Source organism: Abramis brama, assembly GCF_963993115.1.
Source record: "Abramis brama genome assembly, chromosome: 1".
Classification (NCBI taxonomy): domain Eukaryota; kingdom Metazoa; phylum Chordata; class Actinopteri; order Cypriniformes; family Leuciscidae; genus Abramis; species Abramis brama.
This window is the reverse complement of record NC_139963.1, coordinates 12,317,928-12,333,912: the sequence shown is the minus strand read 5'-3', so window position 1 is coordinate 12,333,912 and position 15,985 is coordinate 12,317,928. Positions and strand designations below refer to the sequence as shown.

General features: G+C 38.2%; 1 protein-coding gene across 2 annotated transcripts in view; it reads left to right on the top strand.

Moving 5' to 3' along the window:
- LOC311086060 (NLR family CARD domain-containing protein 3-like) overlaps nucleotides 1–15,985 on the top strand; it is a 61,370-nt gene that overhangs the window by 40,585 nt on the left and 4,800 nt on the right. For both annotated transcript variants that reach the window (XM_084118738.1, XM_084118739.1), the window contains 2 exons: nucleotides 10,700–10,825; nucleotides 15,899–15,942. In XM_084118738.1, coding sequence (XP_083974864.1) covers nucleotides 10,700–10,825; nucleotides 15,899–15,942 — 170 coding nt within the window. The remainder of the gene's footprint in view (nucleotides 1–10,699; nucleotides 10,826–15,898; nucleotides 15,943–15,985) is intronic.

Genomic DNA, 15,985 nt, shown 5'->3' with positions numbered 1-15,985 from the left:
AAAAGAAATAGGTTTGAATTTACTAAACTCTGCACAACAAACAGAGTAGACGGACGGATCAGAATCAGGGTGAGATATCCCCCGTCTGATAGAATTAATCTTGTCAACAAAGAATCTCAGAAAATCCTCACACATTGTTTTTGACACAGCAGGGTACTTTGAGACCGTTGGGTTGACAACAGTGTTAAAAACAGTAAAAAGAGTTTTGGGCCTATGGAAATTATTATTGATAATGTCTGCAAAATACCTTGATTTTGATTCTTTCATTGCCTTCTGATAATTAAATAATGAATCTCTTAATAATTCCAGTGAAATCTGGAGCCGGTCCTTTTTCCACTTTCGCTCCGCCCGTCTACAGATCTGCCTCGAGGCGCGAACGTTATCGTCAATCCAGGGTTCAGATCTAGGTTTGAGTTTTAAAGTCTTTACAGGAGCAATTGAATCCAAGATAATCAAAGAAGTCGAGTTAAATTTAAGTAGGAGCTCATCTGGACTCAGATCACACTGACTTATGTCAACTGTTTGAACAGCATCACAGAAAGCTAATGAAAAGGATATGCTAGTAGATGGAGTAATTATTCTAGATTTACGGACACATTTAGTAACTTTAGTACAAGTTGGTACCCAGGGAACAGAAAACATAACAGTTTTATGGTCAGAAAACCCGTTTTCAGTTACTTCAAGCTCATAAAGTGAAATGCCATAAGAAAGCACAAGGTCAAGAGTATGTCCCGACTGATGAGTCGGGACATTCACATACTGAATGAAATCAAAGGCATTTATCAGATTAGAAAATTCTTTAGATAATGAGTCCGTTGTGCAACACACATGAATGTTGAAATCACCAAGGATTAACAGTTTATCAAATTTGGGTAAAAATTCCCCCAAGAAGTCTGCAAACTCGTTTAAAAAATGTATATTGTGCTTAGGAGGACGGTATATCAAAGCAACCAGTAGTGGACCATTCAGATCAAATGTAAACAACTGCAGTTCAAAACTCTGATAAACATGAAACATAGTTTGGCTGCAAGAAAATCTGTCTTTAAAAATAGAGATCAGTTCTCCACCACGGCCTGTTGTGCGAGCCGTAGGCAGGTAGCGGAGCAGCTTCAGCCATTATCATTGAGGTGTTCTTATTCCATTGATACACTGGGTCCAGAGAGCGCCAGCGAATGGAGAAATCGCCGACCAAACCCTTCACATGGAAACCCAGAAAGGATCGACGCGACTCTAGTTGTTGTTGTTGAGCCAGGAAATGCTTCAACTTAACGGCAAAGCCACCCCGTCTTCCGCGTTTTCTCCTACGCCTCCTCACCGGTAGAGAACACGGCCAGCGGCGCAGGTAGCCAGGTATGGACGTCAGAAACGGAGATGAATGAGATGAGCCGTTTCGCGCTTGATATATCAGATCGTTTGTACTAGTTTGCAAACTTAAAAGAGTTAGTCTGTCATATATCAATATTGAGGAAGCGCATTGTGTTAGATAAAAGATCAAACAGCATAAAACAAACAAACTAAGGCAAGGCAAGGCAAGTTTATTTATATAGCACATTTCATACACAGTGGCAATTCAAAGTGCTTTACATAGAAGAAATTAAAATAATAAAAAGAAATAAGAATAAAACAGTTTAGAAAAAAAAAAAAAAAATACAGTACAGTACAAACAGTCGGACGAACATTGGCACAGTGCTCATTCATTAAATGCATAGTTAAACAGATGTGTTTTTAGTCTGGATTTGAATGTGACTACAGTAGGAGCACATCTGATCTCCTCTGGAAGCTGGTTCCAGCTGCATAATAGCTAAAAGCGGACTCGCCATACTTAGAGTGAACCCTTGGTATTTCTAGCTGATATGATCCTAATGATCTGAGTGATCTGTTGGGTTTATATTCTGTGAGCATATCTGCAATGTATTGAGGTCCTAGGCCATTAAATGATTTATATACCAGTAATAATACTTTAAAATCAATCCTAAATTTAACTGGGAGCCAGTGTAAAGACCTGAGGACTGGTGTGATATGTTCATATTTTCTGGTTCTGCTCAGAATCCTGGTGGCAGCGTTCTGTATGAGCTGCAACTGTCTTATGGTTTTTTTGGGAAGGCCAGTGAGGAGTCCATTACAATAATCCACCCTGCTGGTGATGAAAGCATGAACAAGTTTCTCTAAGTCTTGTCTGGAAACAAAGCATCTAATTCTTGCAATATTTTTTAGATGATAGTATGCTGATTTAGTTATTGCTTTGACATGACTACTGAAACTAAGGTCTGACTCTAGTGTCACACCAAGATTCCTGACTTGATGTTTAGTTGTTTGACCCCTAGAGTGAAGGTATGCGTTCACCTTGAGAACTTCATCTTTGTTTCCAAATACAATGACTTCAGTTTTGTCTTTGTTTAACTGAAGAAAGTTTTGACACATCCAACTGTTGACTTCATCGATGCATTGGCACAGGGAGTCAATGGGGCTGTAATCGTTAGGCGATAGGGCTAAGTAGATCTGTGTGTCGTCTGCATAGCTGTGGTAAGCAATTTGGTTCTTTCTCATTATTTGGCTCATTGGGAGCATATACAGGTTGAACAGGAGTGGCGCAAGAATTGAGCCTTGAGGGACTCCGCATGTCATGGATGTCCACTCAGACTTATGATCTCCTATACTCACATAATAACCTCTCCCATCTAAGTATGACCTGAACCATTTTAGGACTATCCCAGAAAGCCCCACCCAGCTTTCCAGCCTGTCAAAAAGTATGTTATGATCGACAGTGTCAAATGCAGCACTGAGGTCGAGTAGCACCAGCACTGATAATTTGCCTGAATCAGTATTTAAGCGAATATCGTTTATTATCTTTATGAGCGCTGTCTCTGTGCTGTGGTGCGGTCGGAAACCAGATTGAAAATTGTCAAAGTATCCATTCGAGCATAAGAATTTGTTCAGCTGATTGAAGACAACTTTTTCAATGATCTTGCCTATGAAAGGAAGATTTGAGATCGGCCTATAGTTGCTTAATACGGTCTTATCCAGATTGTTCTTTTTCAGGAGGGGCTTGACAACTGCAGTTTTCAGGGAGTTTGGAAAACTCCCAGAGAGAAGTGAGGCATTTACCACTTCTAGGAGATCTGCTTCTAAACTGTTTAACACATATTTGAAAAATAATGTGGGAAGTGTGTCAAGAGCGCAGGTTGATGTTTTAAGGTGCTGTACGGTTTCTTCCAAAATGTTGCCATCAATTTCTTTGAAGTCAGACATAGTAACTACTTTCTCAGGTGGTTTGATCTGTCTGACCCCAGAGCAACTCAAGGATGTGCTGATCACCTTTCTGATATTATTGATTTTCTCAGAGAAGAAAGAGGCAAACTCACTGCACTTGTTGTTTGAGAGCATTTCACTGGGAATCTGGCTTGGGGGGTTTGTCAGTCTCTCTACAGTAGCAAAAAGAGTGCGTGTGTTGTTTAAATTACTGTTTATAATATTTGAGAAGAAAGTCTGTCTAGCTTTGCCTAGTTCCATATTAAAAGCATGGATGCAGTCTTTGTAGATGTTATAATGGACTACAAGTTTTGTCTTCCGCCACATGCGCTCTACTTTTCTGCATTGTCTTTTCATATTTTGCACTGCTGTTGAGTTTCTCCAAGGTGCTTTTTGTCTGCCACTCTTCTTCCTGACTTTAACAGGAGCAATATCATCAATTACACTTTTAACTTTTGAGTTAAAGGAATCAAGGAGAAAATCAACAGAGTCTGCAGATATGCTTGGTGTTAAGGATATAGCCTTCATAAATAGTACACTAGTGTTCTCATTTAAGCATCTCTTCTTGACAGACACAGATCTAGCTTCAGTGGCAGGAGAGATCAATATATCAAAGAAAATACAGAAATGATCAGACAGTGCTACATCCTTAATAACAATCGATGAAATGTTTAGACCCTTACTGATGAGTAAATCTAGAGTGTGTCCACGATTGTGTGTGGGTCCATGTACATGCTGAGTCAGATCAAAAGTTTTTAAAACAGTATTGATTTCTTTTGCCATATTGGTTTCTGCATTATCTATGTGGATGTTTAAATCTCCAGCAATGGCAAAACAGTCAAACTCTGAGGTAATTGTTGATAACAGTTCTGTAAAGTCCTCAGCAAAGGCTGGAGAGTAACTAAGGACTGGACCAGGCGTCCGACGGCAAGCCACACACAACGGCGCCATCTTGACTCACCACAGAGTTTCATCAACCATCATGAGTCAATCCCTCTGGTACCTTTTATAATTACAATTTTGTCTCTTACCAGTTTGAGCCACTTCAGTTCTTTTTATGATTCCAGTGGTGTCTCTCCTGGACCCTGGCGGTCGGCCCCTCTCTCTCAAGCTTACGAGGTAGGGCTGGAACTGCTCTTTCCAGGTGTCTAAACACCGTCCACTTTCGGGTCCAAGAGGCACATCCAAGGAATCCTGCTGACAACGCCAAATTGTGGTGGCAAACAAAATTCTAGGGGTGGCACGGTACATGAAAAAACATCCGAACCGTTCGGTTCGCTTGTCTCGGTTTGGAGCGTGTGTGCGTTGCACGGTTCGACGCATGCGCAATGTAGCCTTGTGCCCGTGCTAATACAATGCTAAATCATAAATCAGATGTATGTAGAATAACATTACGATGTCCAGCAATCGATTTAAATAGTACACTGGGTTTACTTAGACATTTAATGAGATCTACTCCACTATATGTTGTTTTCTCACATGAATAAATACATAGATCGACTGTTTCAGGAATGTACTTTAATGGTCCAGTGGCAGAACTTTTGCCAAGCGTGTCATGGGTTCTGAGTTCTAATCCGCACTCGTATATATATTTTTTTCTTTTTCATCAAAACCGATTGTTTATCAGTGGTTGTATATAAAGCAGGGACAGATTTGTGTGAATTTTGTTTTGTGATTTCACCGGAACGAATAGAGAGTCTCCTCAACGGATTGAAGCGCGCGTCCGAGTGAAGACTGTGCGGCGTGTGCGCGAGCCACAAGAGAACACTGTGTCAGCACCACTGATCGCAGCGGCAACGAGCACTTTGATCACTTGATTAAAAAAACACATTTCAGCGCTAGATTGCTACTTATTTAACAAACGAAAGAAACGAATACTTTGCTAGTTAACTGGAAATGTTAAAGATTAAAAGAAAAAATAACAAGAAGAACAGTACAGAACCAAAAACCGTGACCCTAAAACCGTGATACGAACCGAACCGTGGGTTTTGTGAACCGTGCCACCCCAGAATTCTATCACTGAATAAGAGACAAACATTTCAAATAGTCTTTGAGGTTTATTTTCTTGCATGAAAAGGCCAGCAGTCAAGTCAAGCCAAGTCATCTTCATTTATATAGTGCTTTTAACAATGTAGATTGTTTCAAAGCAGCTTTACATAGATAAGCGTATAATTTAAGGTAACAGAGATTGTTTTGGCTTTATAGCAGTTCTTTAATAAAGTTATTTTCCAGCTAAAGTTAGTTTTGATTGATTTGCTTCCGTCGCAACGATCATTTGTTATTAAATTAGGGGCCGCTAAGACGACACCATTCTCTCTACACAGACTTTAAACGCGAACCTGTGAAAAACGCTGATGGGCATTGCGCATTTAGAATGGGTTCTATAGTTATGTGCGTTTGAATATACGTGCGCAAGTTTGGAATTCCCTACAAGCCAAAACAAAGTACTTGTCTTTCCTTATAAATTTTGATAAAGAATTTTATTTTATTTTGTCGCTTCAGGGGTAAGGAACGCGAAACGAATTTTCCCGACAACGCCTTATCTGTAGAGTGGTAAAGGGATCCTCCATAGGGAGAGACTAGTTGGCACTTCAGCACTGCGTTGTCATCGGGTCCAGGCGAAGGTCCTTCGTCAGATCTGGATACGGCCTGGATCTGGCAGGCTGCGGGAAAACCTCGGGATAAACACAGACACTAAAATTAGCGTAGATGCCACTTTTCTTATGATGTAACGAGTACATCAGGATTTATGGGAAGTGTTCCCGGTTCCGGCTGACCTAATCTATGCAGCCTAACATTGAATTATAGAAGTCTATAATGTATTATGTGAATGCTAGGTCAAAGAGATGTGTCTTTAATCTGGCTTTGAACTGACAGAGTGTGTCTGCTTCCCGGACAATGGTAGGAAGACTGTTCCAGAGTTTGGGCGCTAAATAGGAAAAGGATCTACCGCCAGCAGTCGATTTTGATATTCTAGGTATTATCAACTGGCCGGAATTTTGAGATCGCAATAGACGTGAAGGACTATAATGCGTTAAGAGCTCGCTCAAGTACTGCGGAGCTAAACCATTTAGTGCTTTGTAAGTAATCAGCAATATTTTAAAATTGATGCGATGTTTAATAGGGAGCCAGTGCAGTTTTGACAGAACCGAGCTAATATGGTCATACTTCCTGGTTCTGGTAAGAACTCGAGCTGCTGCGTTTTGAACTAGCTGTAGTTTGTTTATTAAGCGTGTAGGGCAACCACCCAGTAGAGCATTACAATAATCTAGCCTTGAGGTCATGAACGCATGAACTAACTGTTCCGCATTTGTCAATGAGAGCATATGTCGTAATTTAGATATATTTTTAAGATGGAAAAATGCAGTTTTACAGATACTAGACACGTGACTTTCAAATGAAAGATTGGTATCAAAGAGCACACCCAGGTTCCTAACCGACGACGAAGACTTAACAGAGCAACCATCAAGTGTTAGACAGTATTCTAGGTTATTACGTGAGGAAGTTTTTTGTCCAATAATTAGAAACTCTGTTTTTTTCAGAATTTAGAAGTAGGAAATTACGAGTCATCCCATTTTTTATATCAGCTATGCATTCCGTTAATTTTGTGAATTGATAAGTTTCGTTAGGTTTTGAAGAAATATACAGCTGAGTATCGTCGGCATAACAGTGGAAGCTAATTCCATGTTTCCTAATGATATCTCCTAATGGTAGCATGTACAGAGTGAACAGCAGCGGTCCTAGTACTGAGCCTTGAGGTACGCCATACTGAACTTGTGATCGATGAGACATCTCTTCATTTACTGCTACAAACTGATAACGGTCAGATAAGTATGATTTAAACCATGCTAGTGCATTTCCACTAATGCCAACATAATGTTCGAGTCTATTTAAAAGAACGTTGTGGTCAATGGTGTCAAATGCAGCACTAAGATCGAGTAACACTAATAGAGAGACACAACCACGATCGGATGATAAGAGCAAATAATTTGTGACTCTAACGAGAGCAGTCTCGGTACTATGGTACGGTCTAAATCCGGACTGGAAATCCTCGCAGATATCATTTCTTTCAAGAAAGGAACACAGTTGTGAGGATACTGCCTTTTCTAATATCTTTGACAGAAAAGGTAGATTCGAGATCGGCCTGTAATTGACTAATTCTGTAGGATCAAGTTGCGTTTTTTTTAACAAGCGGTTTAATCATAGCCAGCTTAACCCTCTGGGGTCTGAGCGGTTTTCTGGGCCCTTGAGATGTTCTGACATGCCCTGACATTTGTGCTTTTTTCAGTTGCTTATAAACATATTAATGGCAAAGGTGTAAATTCACTCTATAAAGCACAAACAGGGCTACAATAATATGTGAGCCACGTGTATGTACATGTTTTCATTTTTGAGAGAATAATGTTTATGCGTGGATATTGAAAAAACTAAAAACTAAAATTTCTGAAATAAGGCCACAAAACACAGTAAATATGTGTCAATAAGACTTTTGACTAATGGATGTCCTCGCCTAGAGTTTTTTCTTCACAATTATGTGAAAATAGTCTTGCTTTATCGTTCAAATAAAACCATACATTGATTTAAATTGATGTAAAACAGGTTTTGCTTGGAAAGCCAATATGCGAGGGGGGCGTGAACGAGGAGTGGTTTACACCTGAAATTACAATGTCCCACCCACTCTGCATAATGATGAGCCATTCACTCAGGTGTGAAACTGACTGAGCCACAATGCAAGGACAAAAGATATATTTAGAAGAAGACTTATATTGACCATTTAAGATTTTGCTTACATCTATCTTGTAAATATGTTTTGCTATTTTATTAAAAAGGTTACAATTACAACAATAATTACAATTTCAACAATATTTCAAGTGTACTCTTTCTTTGTAAAAAAAAAATGATTATAGGCCTACATTTTATCTGTATTCATTAGTTTGAATATAGTCAACATTGGAATAGCTAACATCTTAGTTGATGGCTTTATTTTTGACAAAAATAGTATACAGTACATTAAAAACTGTACCCAAATCTAGTCAACAAGATGTTGTCTTTCATATTTCGCCTGACTGTAACGTTGTTTTCATGAAATATTAGGGCATATTGTTCATTTGCAGTTTAATACGTTGCTTATACAAATAGCATACATTTTATTTCAACATATTTCAGTCGATTTTTACTCATCTCAGTATAGCAATACAGTTTGCTAAAACATCATCATTCATTCACACACGCGATTTAAATTTAAACTGTCTTTGCCAGCTGTGGTAAACAGCGCGCATCTATGCCGTTCATTCATTCATAAACAGAAACCCACGTGAAGAACGTGAGAAGGAAAAACACTTACTAGTATTCCTCAGCTCGCTCCTCGATATACCCGCACTTCTGAGGGACTTTTTCCATTATTATTATTCCTCACAGCGCTGCAAGACGGTGTAAACAAGTAATGATCTGAAATAAACTTGTGTGTTTTCTCGAGCTGATACGGAGGGGGGGCGTTCACAGGATTGCGCTTGGATTGCCTCAGCCATTTGCGTTTGAATAGCACGCGCTCTCCGTGGGCGGAGTCACATTACATCTGAATCAGCTGTAATTAGCTCGACTGGAATCGCTCTCTTTTAATACAGATTTCACAAGATGAGAATATTTGTTTTTTATATAAATTACTTCATTTAAAAGAAGAGAATTCAAGCTTCATGCCTGTGTGTCTGAATGCCTGTTTGACTGAGTATTCGCTGAGCTACAGTTCATTTTCGGACGCGTTTCAGAATGGACTACACGGACAGAGAGAAGGCAGAACTCGCTTCGTGTTTATTTTTCTTTATTTGGCAAAAAGCACAACACTTTGTTTTTATTGTGAGTATACACAAAAATAATACACATTTAACAGAATCGATTGATGTATGAAACTTGTTTTGTAAAATCAAAGTCAAAAGAGTATTTCGGGTCTCAATTCAACTCATAAGGAAAAAAGCGAGCAGATCACGCCGGCGTGATCGCCGACCTCTAAGGGTTAAAGTTTTTTGGTACTTATCCTAGAGACAAAGACGAATTAATGATATTAAGAAGAGGATCTATGACCTCTGGAAGCATCTCTTTCAGTAGCTTAGCCGGTATAGGGTCTAACATACATGTTGTCGATTTAGATGATTTAATGAGTTTAGTAAATTCTTCCTCTCCTATAGCAACGAATGAATCAAATTTTTCCTCAGGGAGACTACAATGCACTCCCTGATGCAATACTGTAGTAGATGGTTGCATAGTTATAATTTTGTATATCTTATAAGTAAAGAAGTTCATAAAATCATTAATGCTGTGCTGCTTGGAAACTTCGGTGCTTGAAGCTTTATTTTTTGTTAGTTTAGCCACCGTTTCAAATAAATACCTAGGATTATGTTTATTTTCTTCTAATAGGTTTGAAAAATAAGCAGATCTAGCAGCTTTTAAAGCCTCTCTGTAAGTAATCGAGCTCTCCTTCCATGAAATGCGAAATACCTCTAGTTTTGTTTTCTTCCAGTTGCGTTCCATTTTTCTGGCTGCTCTCTTAAGGGCCCGAGTGTGCTCGTTGTACCACGGCGTTGGACTAATTTCTTTAATCTTCTTTAAGCGCAACGGAGCAACTGTGTCTAAAGTGCTGGAAAAGAGAGAGTTAAAAGTTTCTGTTGCAATATCGAGTTCTTCTAAGCTATCTGGGATGCTGAGATGATGAAACTGATCAGGAAGATTATTAATAAAGCAATCTTTAGTGGCAGAAGTGATAGGTCTAACATATTTGAAACACGGAGTCGGCTTTGCAGCCTTGGCTGTCATACAGTCACACAGAGTGGCTGCAGATTGTGACAGTGAAGGGAGGGTATCCTTCCTCCTTTATAGTTTTGACTCCCAGAATGTTATCTTTCTAGGCCAATGATGGTATTTCAACCATACGTGGAACCATACGTGGATTCTTAGACGACTTCACCATATTTTATCCTTGAGTGAAGGCCCTCCTGTCACCTACCAACACTCTTTACCATTCCAATACAATTTCATATTAGAATAAGGATTCTGTTTCCTGTTTTACTATCATATGATGGTCACACACATCTTAATGATCAAATTTCTTTTCCACAGCTTTACGTGCCCATTTCTTGAGTCTTTTTTTAAATCTGTGGTGTGAATGACTAGTGCTAAACAGGGGGATTTCATGACACTTAAAACAAAACAAAAAACAGTCTAGGCTATAAAAGAGGGATTAGTGCCAACACACATTTATGTTCAAACACCATGTAAAAGTGAATTTTGCACAACAGATCCCCTTTAAGTTAGTATGTACATTAACAGTAACATGAGTGGCATGACGTATGGAATGATCTGGCGGGCCATTTGCATCCCACTGGTCGTATGTTTTGCACCCCTGGTAGATTGTATTTTATATCTCTAAAAGTAACATGAACACTTACTGTTGTTGTAGATTATCTGGCTGTATGGTGACAGAGGAAGGTCGTGCTGCTCTGGCATCAGCTCTGAGTTCAAGCCCTTCACACCTGAGAGAGCTGGACCTGATCTACAGTCACCCCGGACCCGTAACTCTGGACAAGTATGTGAGCAGTAACAATCCTCCTGTCTTCTGTGTATATATGTGAGAGAATTTGCCATTGTTTTTGTGGTTGTTCAGAGATGCTTCTTTGTTTCTTACAGAAAAAGATTGGAACTTAATTTAAAAAAGGCAATGCCTTTATATAAAAGTAAGATGCTATGCTTACATTGAAAAAAAATTACAACATCAACAAAAAACATCAGAATGTTCAATAGATATTGAGCTTTAACATATTTATTTTGGTCCTGGATGGAAACTCAGCTTCTCTATGATGATTGGATGAGCTTTCAAACAAACAGGAATTTGATACTAGTGTGGAATTTTTCTACAATATTCACTCATGACAGTAAATTAGGGCAAATTAAGTCAATCTACTGCAGTATTTCCTCTCTCAATCAGTAGAAAATGTGGTTAACACAAAGTCATGCTTAAAAAAAAAGAAAAGAAATTATATTATAATTATATACCGTGAAACCGGTATAATTTTGAAAAATACCATGATATACATTTTTGTCATACTGCCCAGCACTACTTTTCACTACTCCCATATTTTATGATTTTAATTGAACATTGATGGAGTAACAGATGTTGTGTGAAAATAAATCATAAAAGGGGTTTGTTTGTTCGTTTAAAAATCATATAAATGTATTAGGTGGGCCTTTTACCCCAGACACGGGGTAAAACCTGCATGGGGCAAAAGGCACAAAGTATTGATACAAATATTTCAGCTAAAATATATTTTTAATATTTGTCTAAGTTAATAATTGTTCAAAACAATCACTTTAGCCAAGTTTCTACTATTTTTGGTTTATTTTGATAAATAAAAGAATTTGGTTTTGTTCAATTATACTGTCATTAAAATGTTCATTTTAAAAATACAGAAACAAAATTATTTTAAAAAGTAAAGATTCTGAAAGCATTGAATGAGATCCCATAATAATTTAATATAGCTTGGGACTGAGTATGGCGTTTAGTTTTAAATGAAAAAGAAGCTTCTATATTTTTGAATATCTAGAGAATATATGATTGTGCATCAGTGGGGATTTCTTTAAGACTGCAAGAAATGTCAAAAAAATACTACATGTCTATGTAGTATAGACTACATCTATAATGTCAAAAAATGAATCGTCAAATATGTACTATTTTGTTAACATTTTATTGACTAAAAATGCATTAGAACACGTTCATCTCGAAGACGAGTTCGTTCAGAATCAGCTGCATATAGCAGGTTGGCTGACTCGATTTCCTTCTCATACATTCCCATAGGCGAATTTTTTTTTCCCAGGATGGTAGGGGAAGCCTCATGAATATTCACTAGGGAAGTCATCTCTGATTGGTCTTAACCCCAGTGATGGGTAGGTTTAGGGGCGGGGTTAGGGAGGTCATAAGACCCCCAGTGACGGGTAGGTTTAGGGGTGGGATTAGGGGTAGGTCATCAGACCAATCAGGGATGACTTCCCTAATGAATATTCATGAGTCTTCCCCTACCATCCTGGGAAAAAAAATATCGCTTCCCGTTGCGTCACAGTGCATTTCCCTGTTGAAGCCTAGCATCCATTGACGTCAATGGGGCTGCTTTGAACAGTTTTTTTCAGTGCTTCGAAAACTAGACGGTCATTGGATAAATGCTGCGATTATGTCCCGCCCACGGACGCTCAGTGTCTGTGCGGGTGAATGGAGGAGTGGGCTGGCCTGGACTCTGGGCTTCTGTGTTATGATTGGAGGGTCTTTCGAAAGACTGCATCTCCTTTTGATTGACAGCGATTTTGTTCTATAAAATGTCGCTGACGCAGAAGCTATTCGAGCTCAGCCCCATCGCGCATTTTGCAAGTGTAGTCGAAAGACAAACTTTCATTTTCTTGAAAAGGAACGCAGGGCAGAATTTACATATAAATAAATGGACAATTTTTATGATGTAGGCAGAAAATGAGCTTCCCCTCTTTGAAAGACCTGCAGCCGCCACTGGATTGTACAGTATAGGTCCATAATATAATGAGCACTTCCTGTAAGAAACGCCAAAAAATAAACAATCTTGCAAGTTTATTGGTGAAAAAAAGCTCTTTTTCTATTTGTTTCCATGAAGACTGTGAACAAGGATTAAATCATTTCATGACTGAGAACAGACACTATTTCATATCTATCATATCATATCTATGTCTAATTTAAAGCAGAATGCAAGATTTAACGACCTGCAGCTTCTAACTGTAATTTTTACACTTACAGTCAATTTATGCACTGCAAACATCAATGACATATTTTAATTGTCAATACTGGCAAGTAACCATGGTAAAAGTGAGATAATCCATGACTAGGTGTGTGTTACACAATTGTAATGAACACACACAGACAGATTATTGATTGTTCTGTGATTTAGTTTCATGTTATGGTGTGGTAAGCCAACACACACAAAGAAGGTAATTTTTTATCAGATTCAGATTGTTTTATTTATGAACAGTCTTTAAAAAACAAACAAAAATATGCAGAAGATCGTAGGAGAATAGTAACTGAAACACAGGGCTATATATACAAGGGATAAACAAAAGGCAACTAAACTAGAAATAGGTTTAACTAAGGCAACTAACAAAGGTTAATCAAGATCTAAACTGAAAGAAAACAAGAGAGAAAAACAAATGGCAACTAAACTAAACATAACCATGACATTGAAATATTTCTACAGAAAAATACTATAATAGGATTACAGGTTCAGATTGTTTTATTTTTTTTACTGATTAATTTTCAAACGATTTATTTCAGTTTTTTTTTTTTTTAGCAAATATTGTCCATCCATCCATTGTTTAAACCACTTGTCCTACTGCTGGCCAAAATTATGGAATAATAAGATTTTTAATATATTTGACAGAAGTCTATTCTGCTCACCAAGGCTGACTTTATGTGATCAAAATACAGTAAAATTGTAAAATATTACTATATTTTAAAATAACTATTTTCTATGTGAATATTAGGGGTGTGACGAGATCTTGTGCCACGAGATCTCGCGAGACTAAGATGTGATGAGATTTCTTGTCAAGTGAAAAGCTGTCTCGCGATATCACCATGACGGAGCGTGGGGGTGGAATTAGCAACTATGCTATAGAACAGTGGTTCCCAAACTTTTTGAAAGCATGGAACCCCTGTTTTTTTGTTTTTAACGACACCCCAACCCAATTAAACTAAACGTACATGTGTACATACATATATAAAATTTAATCCAGATGAGCAAACAACAGCAGCATGAATTGATTATGAATGCATCCAAACAGACATAATATGAGGTGAAACAACCCATTCAAATGAACCATCTGTCTTTTACAACTGGATGACACGTCAACAGACTGATTTGAACCATTTACTGTATGTGGGAATCATTTGAACAAACGCATTTAAAGATTGATACTTAACTCTTTAAAGGTCCCATGACATGAAATTTTCACTTTCTGAGGTTTTTTAATATTAATATGAGTTCCCCTAGCCTGTATATGGTCCCCAAGTTTCTAGAAATTTTAATCGGTGTAAATCGAGCTTTTGCTATCTTTCTCTGCCTTTGAGAAAATGGAAGCTCAACCGGGCTGATCTTGAATCTCCTCCTTATGACGTTATAAGGAGAAATGTTACCTCCCGTTTCTCTACTTTGCCCGGCCAGAGAATATTTTCCGCCTATGAGAAAATGAGCTAGGAAGTAGGAACGCGCACGCGCGATTTTAGTTTATCCACAAGAGATATCATGGGTTTTGAGCGAGCGAAGCATAACAATTGCTCAATATTTGGATGTACAAATGAACACCGAAGGGTCAGAGCTGGGCTTGCTGAACATCTGAAACTAAAGTCTGGATCAGTACCAACTCTCTTTGGCTCAGCTACACACCTTGGACAAGTAAGTCAACTAATGATATATAAGTGTGTTGCTTTACTGTTTATGGTTACCTAGCTTGTTACACATAGAATGTGGCTGTCACATTAGCCTTGCAGTTACTTGCGCTAATGTAAAGGTAGACCGCATCAAGTATGTGTGTGAATACACACTGTAACACCAGTGTTGTAACGTTACACTTCTTTGTTATTTGGATAACCGTTTTCCTGTTGGTTATATGGCGCACGCGATATCCGCATTTCAAGATCGCAGAGCTTGATGTAATTGTAATAAGATAAATTACAGACGTTACAGATCTCTCATAAAAAGGCAACAGTAGGTTAGCGTTAGCTACATAATAACTGTAAATCATCCGAATAAAGTAACGTATCCAGACATAATATTTTAAACTAACCATTCGGAAACGTCCTGCTGGAGCCGCTGAGTTGCAACTTCTTCATCCGTTGCTTCTCCATCTGGATCAGATTCTGGGTCAAACTGAAATGCTTGAACGACTGCGTGTCTTTGTGCCATTACAATATATCCAACGTAAACATGCATGGTACCATTGCGCAAGATGGTCAAGGCCACACCCACCCTCCACCTTGCGCCGCCTTTCTCCTCCTCATTATCATTTAAGGCTACAGACACAGAAACGGCCCGTCTGAAGGAAGCTCATTCTGGGACTGGCTTGTAGTGGCTATAATTCTGCACCGAGGCTGAATTTTTGGAAAGAGATTTCAGATACAGTACTAGGGACCACTAAGGCCTATATTAAAGCCTACAAAAAGTAGCATATCATGGGACCTTTAAATAATCATATCTGTGTTTCTCTTGATTTTCAGTTTTACTTTCATAGAAATTATTTTCATAGAAATAAACACATTTTATGTGTTTTATTTGACAGGTGAGCAATTGTTTGGATACATTTATCGACAGAAAACAATTTTTTGTTAAATTGCTCAGCACGGTTAGTCTTATTGTTTGAAACTCTTGTTTTCTTGATTTCCCATGAGTACCTTGTCATCCAGTAGGTATTAGGATATTCTAATATCAATCTAGGTTTCTGCAAATAAAATAACTAACCTACATGAAAGAAAAAAACAAACAAAGAGAAAAAAAAATTTTTACAATAAGGAAACTTCAGCTTTTGTGTTTGTGTAATAACAGTCTCTCTCTCTCTCTCTCTCTCTCTCTCTCTCTGTGTGTGTATGTGTGTTTTCTAGTGTGGATCATGAAGGAGAGTTCATGATTTCAAGATTACATAAATGTAAGTCCACAAACACACAGTTTTAGTGTTTTGTTGTTGTAAA